Source organism: Bos javanicus, chromosome 3 (assembly GCF_032452875.1).
Source record: "Bos javanicus breed banteng chromosome 3, ARS-OSU_banteng_1.0, whole genome shotgun sequence".
NCBI lineage: Eukaryota > Metazoa > Chordata > Mammalia > Artiodactyla > Bovidae > Bos > Bos javanicus.
Genome location: NC_083870.1, coordinates 60417951 through 60432238, shown reverse-complemented (window position 1 = coordinate 60432238; position 14288 = coordinate 60417951). Strand labels below are relative to the sequence as shown.

At 36.6% G+C, this 14288-nt stretch overlaps 1 protein-coding gene across 6 annotated transcripts in view; it reads right to left on the bottom strand.

Moving 5' to 3' along the window:
* The window catches only part of TTLL7 (tubulin tyrosine ligase like 7), a 151117-nt gene that overhangs the window by 26335 nt on the left and 110494 nt on the right, over window positions 1-14288 (bottom strand). For 5 of the 6 annotated variants that reach the window (XR_009735390.1, XM_061411457.1, XM_061411460.1 and 2 more), the window contains exons 17-19: window positions 14118-14252; window positions 12122-12202; window positions 948-1108 (exon numbers count right to left, since the gene is read on the bottom strand). Coding sequence is in view for 5 of the 6 variants with exons in the window: in XM_061411457.1 (XP_061267441.1) it covers window positions 948-1108; window positions 12122-12202; window positions 14118-14252 (377 nt within the window). In the remaining variant the exon portion in view is untranslated. Of the gene's footprint in view, window positions 1-943; window positions 1109-12121; window positions 12203-14117; window positions 14253-14288 lie in introns of those variants that run through there. The other variant, XM_061411461.1, reaches the window with a different exon arrangement.

Sequence of the window (14288 nt, the reverse complement as noted above, 5' to 3'; positions counted from 1 at the left end):
AAGTGAAGTCGCTCAGCCGTGTCCGACTCTTTGTGACCCCATGCACTGCAGCCTATCGGGCTCCTCTGTCCATGGGATTCTCCAGGCAAGAGTACTGGAGTGGGTTGCCATTTCCTTCTCCAGGGGATCTTCCCAACCCAGAGATCGAACCTAGATCTCCCGCACTGCTGGCAGATTCTTTACTGTTTGAGCTACCCCTAGAAGCCTCTTAAGGGCAGGGACTGTATCAAATTCAGCACTATATCTCCAAAAGTATTTAAATTATCAAGTAAATACTAGATAACTGTTAGGAACAATGAAGAACAATCTTGAATTAAATAATTGAGAACTGTTAAGAAAAATGAAAAATAATCTACAGTAGCTACAGTGGGGATGTGATAGAAAAACTAACAAGATTAGCCCATGGCTGAAAAGACAATGAAGGAGAAAAAGGACATGGATGCCCCTGAGATACCAAACCTGTATGACTGAGAGAGTAATAATGGGATTTTGGGAAGTCCAGAAGGGAAGCCATTTACGAATAAAAGGGAAGTATGGAATGCTTGGCTTTAGATACCTTGAGGACAAAATGACAGTGAGTCACAACAGCTTTGACAGGACTGAAAGTCTGGAAAGGAGCAGGAGTGTAGCCATGATTTTGGAAGATGGTTACATAAAGGAAACAGCAGAAGAACCATAAGGATACTGATGTAATTGAGTTTTTTCATTGGGAATACTTTCTCTCCATTGAATTCAAATTAGTTAGGTGGTATTGTGTTCACAGCCATCATCTCATCTACATCAGCTTAAATATTATAAATTATAGTTAAGCACTGAAACTTATATGCAGTTACAAAACCACATTTTAAGAGAGTAAAGAAATTCAGCCATTTGATTGGGCTATCTTTATAATTAAATAGTAAAAGATTAAAAAAAATGAAAGTAATAGAAAATAACTTAAAACTTACCCTGAATCACAAAAACAGTTCCACAGACCTTGGCCATGACTCCAGAGTAAGCGATTAAAAACTCGGTTGAAAATCCTATACAAATTCACTTCCTCAACATCAGGTACCTTCCAGATACGTGGAAGAACTGTGCGGACACTTGTTTTTACTATGTCCAAAACCTAGTGCAAAAACCAAAATATTTAAAAATCTAGGTGTATAGGTATGTGTCTAAAATTCAAAGATGAATATATTTAATTCAAATATGACTACACACACACATACTGACTCACTTATTCACTAAAAGACAGCATAGAATGAAAAATCCAGAAACAGATCCAGTATTTATGAAACTTTGGTATATGACGTAAGTGGTAAGTCTGACCATTGGAGTAAGAAGACATTAAATTTAAAAATTAAATTTAAGTTAAATTTAAAGTAAATCAATAAACAGATATTTTTTAAATAGTAATATTCTTGAAAAAATAGCTGAAGCTGAAATCATTACTCAATCCACAAAAATCAACTCTACAGTGATTAGGGCTTTAAGTTTGAAAAATAAGCCATTAAATATCTTAGTGGAAAGTATTAGTGAATATCTTTTATCATGGGTTAGAAAAAGATTACTTAAATAACAAAAAAGTATAGAATATAAAATATTAACAGATTTTGATTATACTAAAATTAAGAACTCTGGACATCAAAAGATATCTTAAAGGCAATAAAAGATCAAGTTACAAGCTAGGAAAATACATTCAAAACATATACATCTAACCAAATAATAGTATCAGGAGTATATAATGAATGCCTAACCAATTGTTAATATACACACCAACAAATTAACAGAAAAAAATGGACAAAAATACATAATTCACAAAAGAAGAAAAATATGCCCAATAAACATAAAGAATAAAAATTGAGACTATAATTAGATATCATTTTCTATCCATTTAATTGACAAAAATTAAAAGTCTGACAATACCAAGTATTGGAGAAATATGGATCTATAGTATCTCAAACAAAACTGGCAGGAGTACAAAATGGAAAATATTAGCTGGGCATTAACTCCTGAAGTTGAAAATGCATATATCCTATGACCCAGCAAGTTTATTCCTAAGAGAAAATCTCTCATAGGTTAAAAGCAAGAGCATGTACAAGAATGTTCATACAACTGGTCACAATTGTAAACACCTGAAGAAAACCTAACCCTCCATCAGTGAGAAAGTGAATAAATAAATAGTCATAGGCTCATTCCCTTAAGACTTTTATACAGCAGTTGAATAAAATAAAAGGGCACATAACAGAGCATCTTAATTATTATAGGTTAAGTTTTTACAAAATACATACCAGTCAATACATACAAGGTGAAACTTTTTATATAAGTAAAATAGTTAAATTTTTAAAATACTTATGAGGAATACACATAGATATAATAAGATCATATTAAAAAAAGGGGGTGGGGGGGGACTGAGGAATACCGAATTCCAGAAAATGGCTACCTGAGACATGAAGGGCCAGGGGGATAGGAAGGGAGTCATTTGATAAGATCATAGGTTGCCAAAATCATTGCCAAAATCCTTAATTTGGGTGTTGGGTTCACAAATGGTACAGTAACTTAAGAACACTATTTAATAAAAGCAGGCCATATATGGACCAGTAATGAGAGAGTATCACAAAACAATGGCTAGGATTAATCTAATTCTACGCAACTAAAATCCTGCTGCTGCTAGATAGATATTCTAAAAAAGTATAAATCCCAGAAAGCTACTTTGTCTAGTTTGACATATTTAATATTTTTTCAATTCACAAATTTCCAATGAAATGTTTTCTTAAAAAGTAAATATCACAAATATAGTATCCTAATTTCAATCCACCAAAGTAAATTTTTCATTTATTTTATTCATCTAATATAAGGAACTGACTGTAAATAAGACAGTAAAAGATGAAAAAAGAACAACTTTCAAACATAAAGGCTGATAGAAGATACGATTTTTTTTCCATAGGCACAAATGTATAAGAGAATTGGAAGCAGATAGAAGAATTTAATTTGTTTCTCTTTAAAACAGCCATATTTAAAGAAGTGATATTAGTTCTCTCTGATGAAGGGAAATTTAGAATCAACATATGTTTAAAAATCAATTCAGGAAAAAATATCTCCAAATAACATTTTATTTATAGAAGAATATCAACTACAGCTTCTCACATTAGTTGTGTAAGCACCACGGTGCCGTCCCTTCCTGCTCCAGCTTCTTTCTGTGAAGTGGGAACAGTATGTAAACTGAGAAAGGATCAGGGGTGTGTGGGTTGAAGGGGAGAAGAATGAGGAAAGATAATGCCATCTGTAATAAAGCAGCTTGTGAAAAAAACTGTCCCAGAAAACCTTGTTATTACAGATAATGAAACCTTAATTATGAAGAGGGATTTTAAATTTTTAATATGAATTATTCACAATAATACTGATAAAATATGCACATCAGACATTAATTCACACCTTTTTTTTTTTTTTACAATTGCAGTTGAGCTAATAGTTTAACCTCTTATATTTTTAATGTGGAAAACAGGACTTACGATTGATGTGATAGAAGAATCAATACTAGCAGTACATGGTGAATTTTAATCAATGCTCTTCTCAATTTTTCTTCCTCCTTTCTATGTATTAGTGAGTAATAATTTACCCAAAAGTCATAATGCAGGAAGAATTTTAAAAAGTAGCAAAGATAATCCATAAACTGGTTTTAAGAATAAATATGAGTTCTATATAATAAATGAAATTAAAGTGTTAAAAAATGTTAACTATCTTCATTTTGTATTCTATTATTAATTATTCAACTTTAAAGTAACAGAAGGCTTCCCCACTAGCTCAGTGGTAAAAGAATCTGCCTGCAATGCAGGAGACATAGGAAATGATAAGAAATGCAAGTTTGATCCCTGGGTGGAGAAGATCCGCTAGAGCAGGACAAAGCAACCCACTCCAGTATTCTTGCCAGGAAAATTCCATGGACAGAGGAGCCTGGCAGGCTGTGGTCTATGGGGTCACAAAGAGTTGGACACGACTGAAGCAGCTAAACACCCACGCACACAAAGTGACATAGCATTTGAGATGATAGGTTATTCATTTCTTTCTGAATATGTGCACAGTGAAATGCATATGATGCATAAGAGCCAAAGAGGAGGGTGAATCACACGTACAGGCTGCTTGCTCCGTGCCAAGTACTGCACTAGTACATCACTTAGAGGAGACTCTCTTGGCCACCACTCTGTTTATGTTTTATTCTTAATTTTGATGGAATTTTAAAGCATGATGGCCTAATATACTAGCCTTGCTGTTATTATTTGTTGTTTTAGTTAATAAGTCTTCAATTCTTTTGTGACCCCACGGACTATAGCTCACCAGGCTCTTCGGTCCATGGGATTTCCCAGGCAAGAATACTGGAACGGGTTGCCATTTCCTTCTCCAGGGGATCTTCCTGACCCAGGGATCAAACCCACATCTCCTGCATTGGCAGGTGGATTCTTTATCACTGAACCACCTGGGAAGCCAAAACACATGGCTAAAAGCAGCAACTTCAGAAAGTGGTCAGAGAGTTAGGGGTGGGGAATGCAGCTGCTCCACTCCTAATGTTTCCTCCAACATGAAGATGGATAGACCTTCAGGTCTCTTGCATGCCAGCAAACATCACTGCCTGAGGGGTGATTTTCCTGACTGTGGAACTAGCATGGTCTGGGCAACCCACAAATTTCTTTCTTCTTTGCCAGAGTGCCTACTGGAAAGATTCTTTTGCTTCCTTTGCCTTTCAATTTCAAGCTCTGGTCCTGGAGAAAGGAGTGGTTTAGAGAGACCTGTAATTTGGAAACCATAAGAGAATAAAAATCAAGGGATCAGGAGCCCAAACTCTTCATCTTTCCTCTGAGTCTTCATATAGACTCTCCACTGCCTGTGTTCACCTGGTGAATTTCCATGTTTTACCTCAAACATCACTTCTTCAGGGAGACCTTTGCTGCTGCTGCTAAGTCGCTTCAGTCGTGTCCGACTCTGTGCGACCCCATAGATGGCAGCCTACCAGGCTGCCCCATCCCTGGGATTCTCCAGGCATGAACACTGGAGTGAGCTGCCATTTCCTTCTCCAATGCATGAAAGTGAAAAGTGAAAGTGAAGTCACTCAGTCGTGTCCGACTCAGGGAGACCTTTACCTGTCACTACATACCTTATGATCCCTTAATGCCCAATTCTACTATTAATAATTATCTCACTTTATTTTAATTTCCTGTGTAGTTAATGGAGATTGTCAGCTACATAAAAACAAGAATTATACCTACCAGGTCCTCAAGGCCCAAGACAGGCCTAGCACTTAGTAGGTATTTGTTTTAGTGAAAATGCTCCTTGCAAGGAATTGAAACCTATGTCAACAAGGTAAAAATCAGAGCTAACACTTATTGAGGGCTTACAATGGACAAAGCACTGTTCCAATCACTTTTACAGACAGCAATTCATTTAATACTCAAGATAAAAACATTGAGATAGATATGAATTGTCCATAATTTCTTTCCAAAAATCTTGAGGCTAGATTCCACAATCATAAACATTATATTTCTATAGGAAAACATGTGAATACTCAAAGGAAGAGACAGACAAAAATAACTTCCTGTCATGTCATTGTCACTGAAAGAGTTCAGGTGTGTTAGATTTTGCTGCCTAATAGTTTTGAAAAATGTTTTAGTTTTGAAAATGTTTGGATCTCATTTTATAGGTGAGAAAATTCAGGCATAGAAAAGATAAGGAACTTACCCAAGATCACACAATTAGGTAACGGATAGCATTGTAGCTGGACCCTTGTTCTTAACCACTACCCAGCAATACTTCACAATTAATTTGATCTGTCCAGGGGACAACAGCAAAATCAGAAGATAATCAAATTGTCTCTGCTTAGATTCAGATTCACCTTCAGTCAAGCAATACTTGAGAAGATGGGTGGAGTCACTGTGTACATACAAGGCTACGCAGGCATGCCCTCCAGCAGAGCCATGGAATCCATCAGGGACCAGTTTGCTTAAAAGGCCACACAGATGGGGAGACAATGCCTGCACCTCTAGTAAAACACCAACTGAATACTTTTAGGAAGGCAGAAAAGAGGCAAGAAATCAGACTGGAATGAGGCAAATTAGTGTCAGTACTATTTGCAATGCTATTTGATTTTCTGGGTGCTTTGGTGTTAAAAGCAAATGGATGGAAGATGAATAATTTGTGAAACACAAAAACAAGTGGTCAGCAAGGTGCCCTTTGTGTTTATCTGTGGACTCAAGTGAGGCTAACTTGTAGAATATGGGTATCCACTTACTGACATTGTGACTTTTAAAAGCATCATGATCCAACATTAAGCTCTCCAAGGGAAAAAATAAATGGGAGATTCAGTCAATGAAAGCATTAATAAAATGAAAAGATATGTCTTTTCCATATGAAATATAGCACATTTGAAAGCATAAAGCACACAGACAAATTCATATTTTGCAAGTACATACAGATGTTGAATGACAAACTGCTCCATATGGCTGAACAGTTGGTCCTAAATTAAAATAATGGCACGAGGTGAGGGAGGTTTAGAAATAGCATTAAAATCACTACATGCTGCACTAATGATGCATGCAGCAGCCAAGGCTATAGGGTAAAGGCATCTTTGCTGATGCAAAATGAACGGCCTGTACAGCATCTGTGTCAGCGCAAGTGAAAAAGAGGTAGAAAATAAGAACATCAGAGGGATGGTATGGGGAGGGAGGAGGGAGGAGGGTTCAGGATAGGGAACACATGTATACCTGTGGCAGATTCATTTCGATATATGGCAAAACCAATACAATATTGTAAAGCTAAATAAAATAAAATTAAAAAAAAAAGAACATCAAAATCCATGCAGAAGCAGCTACTGTAGGTATTTTTAAAACTGTTATTTAGAGAAGAAATACTTGATAAACAAGGATTTCTTAGAATCCTAAAATAAATGTAAGTATAATACAACCTTTTTACCACTACTTGATATCAGAGAAAAAAGCTCTTCAGAAAATATGGCATTCTTCACCACCCAACATCACGGTAATATTTTCATACTTCAGGTATATTCCTTACAACTGCATTCTTGGGAGAAGGCTAAATTATGCTAGTGTGAAGTTACCACAACATGACATTAAGTAAGATTAGCTGATTCAATTTTCACCTAGTGAGGATTATTTTCAGTAGTTTAGTCCCACATCATTGACCTTTAAATTTTACACCCATTAAGGAAGTTTTTAAATAAGATATGTGGAAGCGTTTGTGTGTGTGTCGCATTCTAATCTGAGAGTTTCACAACATTCTAATGAGCAAGTAGCAAAAGCTTTGATACTAGAATGGAAAAAGTAAAATACATATTTCAACAATGGTTTCTAATGAAATTAAGAGATTTAAATGAGTCTTGTGCATTCCACATTTAGAACTGTGCTTGGGACATTGTAGTCTCTCAATTAATATTGTTAAGTACATGCTTTGATGTGCAAATAAATGAATGAATGAATGAACAACTCTCAAAATCCCCAACAGTGCCCAGTATAGTTCTTGTACAAAGTTGGCAACCAATAAATGTTTGTCACACTAAATTTTATCACACACAACCATTGTGGCAGCCTTGGAGATATGCCATTTGAATCAACTAATCTCTAAGAGTGCAGTTAGCTGACAGCATCCCCATTGAGGATCAATGATTTTACAACTTCAAGCCAAGTTTAGGTACTCCCCAGACTGCTCTTGGCCAAGGTTGAGCATGGCTGAGTACCAGAGGGAAGCCATTTCTGCCCAGTGTGATCGCTCTCACAAGCAACTTGTGTTCTGGGCTCCCAATCAGCCTGACAGGTCTTACTCAGAACTTCTCTAGTCTGAACTTCTTCCTCCCCAGTCCTCCTGTTTTCCATTCACTGGTGTCAGACCAGCTCCAGTCAGAAGGCTCTTCCTGCCTGCTCAAACTCTCTCCACCTTTATCTTTCTTGTATGTCTTTCCTCAGAAATTTCTTTCACTTCTAACTCTGTCATATGTCTGCTTTCCAGGGGACTGAACTGATATAGCCATCCAATAATTATTGACTATACTCATAGTCCAAAGAAAGATAGTTCTGATTAATGCACATCTAGATGTTAAATTAGTTAAGTTCTTGGTCCTCTAGGTGGGTAACTTTTAATAATACCTAATTCTACTTGGGCTCGAAATACACTGTGGACAGTGACTGCAGCCAATATATTAAAAGATGCTTGCTCTTTGGAAAGAAAACTATGACAAATCTAGACAGCATATTAAAAAGTAGAGGCATGATTTTGCTGACAAAGGTCCATACAGTCAAAGCTATGGTTTTTTCCAGTAATCAGGTACAGACATAAGAGTTGGACCATAAAGAAAGGTTGAGTGCCAACGAATTGATGCTTTCGGTGCTGTAAAAGACTCGAGAGTCCCTTGGACTGCAAGGAGATCAAATCAGTCAATCCTAAAGGACATCAAGCCTGAATATTCATTGGAAGGACTGATGCTGAAGCTGAAGCACCAATACTTTGGCCACCTGATGCATAGAACTGACTGGAAAAGACCCTGATGTTGGGAAAGATTGAAGGCAAAAGGAGAAGTGGGTGCCAGAGGATGAGATGGTTAGATAGCATCACCAACTCAATGGATATGGATTTGAGGAAACTCCAGGAGATAGTGGAGGATAGAGGAACCAGGTGCGCTCCCGTCCATGAGGTCACAATGAGTCAAATATGACTTAGCGACTGAACCACAATTCTACATTCCAAAGTTGATCCACATTTCTAGGTTTCTTTTTATTTTTCTTTGATGCAGTTTCTTAAGCAATAGCACATGTATCAAACAGATAGTCCAATGAATGGTTAGCATGTTACAACCCAACAGACAAATTTTCAGATCCCTTTAGTCTAATATCAACATGTAAAAGCTTTTAAATTTTTTTCAATACAGTTTGCAACTTATTATTACACTGGCTTTCTTGTTGTCAAATATTTTTACTTGAAATTTATAAACACAATTGAGCATGACACCCTTAAAACACAAAATAGTTTCACCTAATTCATAAATAGTACTACTATCAGACACATACATCATTTGATCACTCTGTATAATCATATCACATGTAAAAAAACAACAGCATTTTCTAGAATTTATTGTTGCATAGGGTGAGAGATAATGCTCCAACTTAATTTTTTTACAAATCATTGATTGTTTTAGTATCATTTATGGGAAAATTTATCTTTACTCCATCGATTTGAAATGTCATATTTATCAGGTATTAATATCTTATGAACATTTTAATCTGTTTCTGGGCTATCTGTTTTAAGTACCAACTTACTTATCTATCATCTAGTTTAGAAAAAATACATTGTACTCACAAAAAGATTCAGCATTCCAATAAGAGGTTCCTTTTTTAATGAATCAAGGCTACGTACAGTCAGTGACTCAGAGAACAGGAATTCTGGGCTTACAGAATGTTTTCAATCTACCTCTGCTACCAGCTTTGCTACACTCTCCTGAACAGCACTTGGCACGTGACAGGACACTAAGTTGTCCTTTGTTGAATGAGTTAATGCTTAATTCTGGTTTCAGTTTACTCAGAGGAAAATACCTAATTTCAAAGTCATCATTTGATCAGTGTCAACTTTCACCTTATTAGCAATACATTTCAGAAAGGGGAAGTGATAGTTTGCATTATTTAGGGATACAACAGCTTCACTATAGCTACTAAAATAGCACAGATCAGATCAGATCAGATCGGTCGCTCAGTCGTGTCCGACTCTTTGGGACCCCATGAATCACAGCATGCCAGGCCTCCCTGTCCATCACCAACTCCCGGAGTTCACTCAAACTCACATCCATCGAGTCAGTGATGCCATCCAGCCATCTCATCCTCTGTCGTCCCCTTCTCCTCCTGCCCCCAATCTCTCCCAGCATCAGTCTTTTCCAATGAGTCAACTCTTCACATGAGGTGGCCAAAGTACTGGAGTTTCAGCTTTAGCATCATTCCTTCCAAAGAAATCCCAGGGATGATCTCCTTCAGAATGGACTGGTTGGATCTCCTTGCAGTCCAAGGGACTCTCAAGAGTCTTCTCCAACACCACAGTTCAAAAGCATCAATTCTTCGGCGCTCAGCCTTCTTCACAGTCCAACTCTCACATCCATACACGACCACAGGAAAAACCATAGCCTTGACTAGACGAACCTTTGTTGGCAAAGTAATGTCTCTGCTTTTGAATATGCTATCTAGGTTGGTCATAACTTTCCTTCCAAGGAGTAAGCGTCTTTTAATTTCATGGCTTCAGTCACCATCTGCAGTGATTTGGGAGCCCAGAAAAATAAAGTCTGACACTGTTTCCACTGTTTCCCCATCTATTTCCCATGAAGTGATGGGACCGGATGCCATGATCTTCATTTTCTGAATGTTGAGCTTTAAGCCAACTTTTTCACTCTCCACTTTCACTTTCATCAAGAGGCTTTTGAGTTCCTCTTCACTTTCTGCCATAAGGGTGGTGTCATCTGCATATCTGAGGTTATTGATATTTCTCCCAGCAATCTTGATTCCAGCTTGTGTTTCTTCCAGCCCAGCGTTTCTCATGATGTACTCTGCATATAAGTTAAATAAGCAGGGTGACAATATACAGCCTTGACGTACTCCTTTTCCTATTTGGAACCAGTCTGTTGTTCCATGTCCAGTTCTAACTGTTGCTTTTTGACCTGTATACAGATTTCTCAGGAGGCAGGTCAGGTAGTCTGGTATTCCCATCTCTTGAAGAATTTTCCAGTTTGTTGTGATCTACACACAGTCAAAGGCTTTGGCATAGTCAATAAAGCAGAAGTAGATGTTTTTCTGGAACTCTCTTGTTTTTCCGATGATCCAGTGGATGTTGTCAATGTGATCTCTGGTTCCTCTGCCTTTTCTAATAGTGACTCTTAAGTTTTGTATCTCCATATACAGCCTTAGCTCTGAACTCATATATACAATGACACATTCAACATCTGCATTAGATGTCTAATCAGTGTATCAACTTTAGTATGTTCAAAACCAAAGCAAAACAAAACAACAGGGAAAATAAAGCCCTTTTCTTTCTCCAGTGTATACTCAATTCAGTTATCAACCTAGCTAAGCAATGGCACCCCACTCCAGTACTCTTGCCTGGAAAATCCCATGGGCGGAGCAACCTGGTAGGCTGTCGTCCATGGGGTCGCGAAGAGTTGGACAGGACTGAGCGACTTCACTTTCACTTTTCACTTTCATGCATTGGAGAAGGAAATGGCAACCCACTCCAGTGCTCTTGCCTGGAGAATCCCAGGGACGGGGGAGCCTGGTGGGCTGCCGTCTATGGGGTCGCACAGAGTCGGACACGACTGAAGTGACTTAGCTTAGCTAGCTTAAGCAACCATTAGTTCTCAGCTCAGTTACTCTAAAAACCATAGAGTACCTAGTCTCTACTTCTGTTCTGCCATTTTCCATTTGCCCTTGTTCTGTTCTTCACAAGTAGCTCTCATGATCCCTCTAAATTAGAAACCATACTATGTAACTCCTCTGCTCAAAAATTTCTGGTGGTGTTCCATCACTTGGAATAAAACCCAAAGTATTTCCCCAGCCTGTAAAGCTATGACCTGATCCTGCTTATCTATTCAACTTCAACTGTCACCAACACATCACACACTCTTGACCAGCACAAACCAACCATCCTGTCAATCAGGAAATAAATGGTGTCCCCTATGTCTCGTGGACAGATCAGGCTAACTTATACCCCAGGCCTCTGTATCTGTTCTTCCCTCTGTTTAATGCAATGTAGCTAGATGTCTACATAGTATTTTTCTCATTTCATTTAGGTCATCTTCTCTCAATTTTTAATCCTGATTTATTTTCCTCCACAGTACTTAATACCACCATACATTCTGTTATATATTGATTTATTATCAAACACCTTAACTAGAATACAACTCTATGAGACAATAGTATTTTTTTAATCCACTTGTTTATTCTCAGAACCTAAAATAGCACCTGAAACATAGTAGATAACAAATGTTTGTAAAGGAAACTAGGAAACAAATGAGCATGTGTACAGTTTGGTTATGAATGTGGTTTAATGATCCTAGGTTAATACATAATCCAAAAGAGCAAAAACCTGCTTGGGGGTATTCATTACTCACTTTTCGTTGTTTTACAGAATCCAATTTTATGAGCCAATATGAAGCCACTTTTGTTTTATGATACTTCCAGTTATCAATGATCTGTTTGAGGGAAGACATATTAAGAAATTTAATGTAGTTAATTTGTGAAATGAAAACACCATAATACTATTTGAAATAAAGGATGCCTACTTTCATTAAAAAAAAAGAATGCAAATATTTTTTTTAACATAAGGTAAAGAAGCCATCTGAATTTAAATTTTTTCTCTTCTTGCTGTAAAAAGCAAACAATCTTTAATTAATGAAACTCAAATGTCTTCAGAAATATAAGGACTGGGAAGAAGCCCAAACTATAGGTTTTTCATTTTAATTCCAAGAACTGTATTTATAGCATCATTCATAATAACAAAATATTGAATAGCACATTAGAAAATAGCCTATATATAATTAGGATTCTATTATCCCCTTTTATTTTTTGGTGCAAATATGCAAAATATCTGAATATATATTCTAGTTATATACACTATAACAAATAGATTAAAATAGTTGCTGCATAAGTAAACATGCTGTAACTAATCTAATGTCTAATATATCAATTATATAAGCCTATACACATGTTCTTTACAGAACAACCACAGTTATCCACAAACATTAGTTTTACCCTCAGATTATCTAATTTTTCATCTACCTGACTGAAAAATGTAGTATAGTATACAACTTACATCTTAAGAAATATAAACAAAATGTCTGGTGCAAAAACACAACCTCTACTCTGTTGAATAAGATAACAATGTCAATAGAAATATATCTGGCATAATGCTTTACAACTAATGTTCATTCTTCTTCGTTCTCCCTTGATGTAACAAATAGCATCTCATCTGTGAACAAGATACCATTTTCACTTTTTAAAATATATATATAACAAACACAAAGCATAATATTTGGGGGCTTTGGTTATAATTATGTTATGATTGCAAAATACAAATTGCCATTATTGATTTTTAACTACAAAAGTCTTTTTTATTATTGTTTTCGGTTGTTTTGTTTCTAGACAATGCTTTAGATAGGTCTGCTGCTGCTGCTAAGTCGCTTCAGTCGTGTCCGACTCATAGGTCTACACACACACACACACACACACACACACAGACAGAAGTCGCTCAGTCGTATACGACTCTTTGCGACCCCATGGATTGTAGCCCACCAGGTAAAGTACTGCTAAAAAGTGAAAAAAAAGCCAACTGCATGGCTGTGGTTTCTATCCTACAACTGGCCACTAGATGGTGCCTTCTCCGGGTGAAAAACAAAACGAAAAAAAAAAAAAACCCAGAAACCAGAAAACAACATTCTATTACTGAGAAATTATCTAAGAATGACAATTTGAAAGGATGTGTCAATGAAGAAATATCAGTAGAACTCTGGGTGAAGAAATGCTATTTCACTCGAATATTATATCTTGGACCTTCTTTCTAAATCAGGAGTAAGTTACCAACTTTAATGTGAATTTTAGGACTCTGCCATTTTAGAACATTCCACTGGGTGGCGCAAATGCATATGTAACAAGAAAATACACACCACGTAAGCCATTTCAAAATTTCACTAATACCATTCAGGTATCATATTCACACATGTACTTCATGCCCATGGCCCACTTTTTCCCTTATTATCTCATTCCATATTAAATCTTTCAAACTCTTTATAGAAGCAAGCTTAACTTGATGTGTCTTTAATCATTCGGAACAAATAACTATTTAACACTAATTATTTTCAACTTGATGAAGCATCATTAAAATAGGACTATACACTAAAAGATATTTTGCATTGCTGATTATAAATGTGATCTAATTGCTCATGAATCATAATAATTCAAATAACCCCTGTATCTTCTAAAGCTTGTGGAGGTCATTTAAGTTTACTATGTCACTGGAGATAATGACATCAGGAAACAAATTTTAATATTTTAGGAAGAAGAATAAAAATGTATGAGCTCCTTGGAATTTTATATACATCAAATACTCACATCTTCTATCAGAATTAATGATTCTGCATCTGATTTTCCTGGAAACCGGATCTTCATATCCTTGAGAACAAATAAGGTCTGACTTGTTAGATCATCTTCTTGTTCTTTTGGTCTCAGTTTCCGCAAAGACTCACTCTTAAATTTGAAAGAATACAGATATTTGGAGGGGGT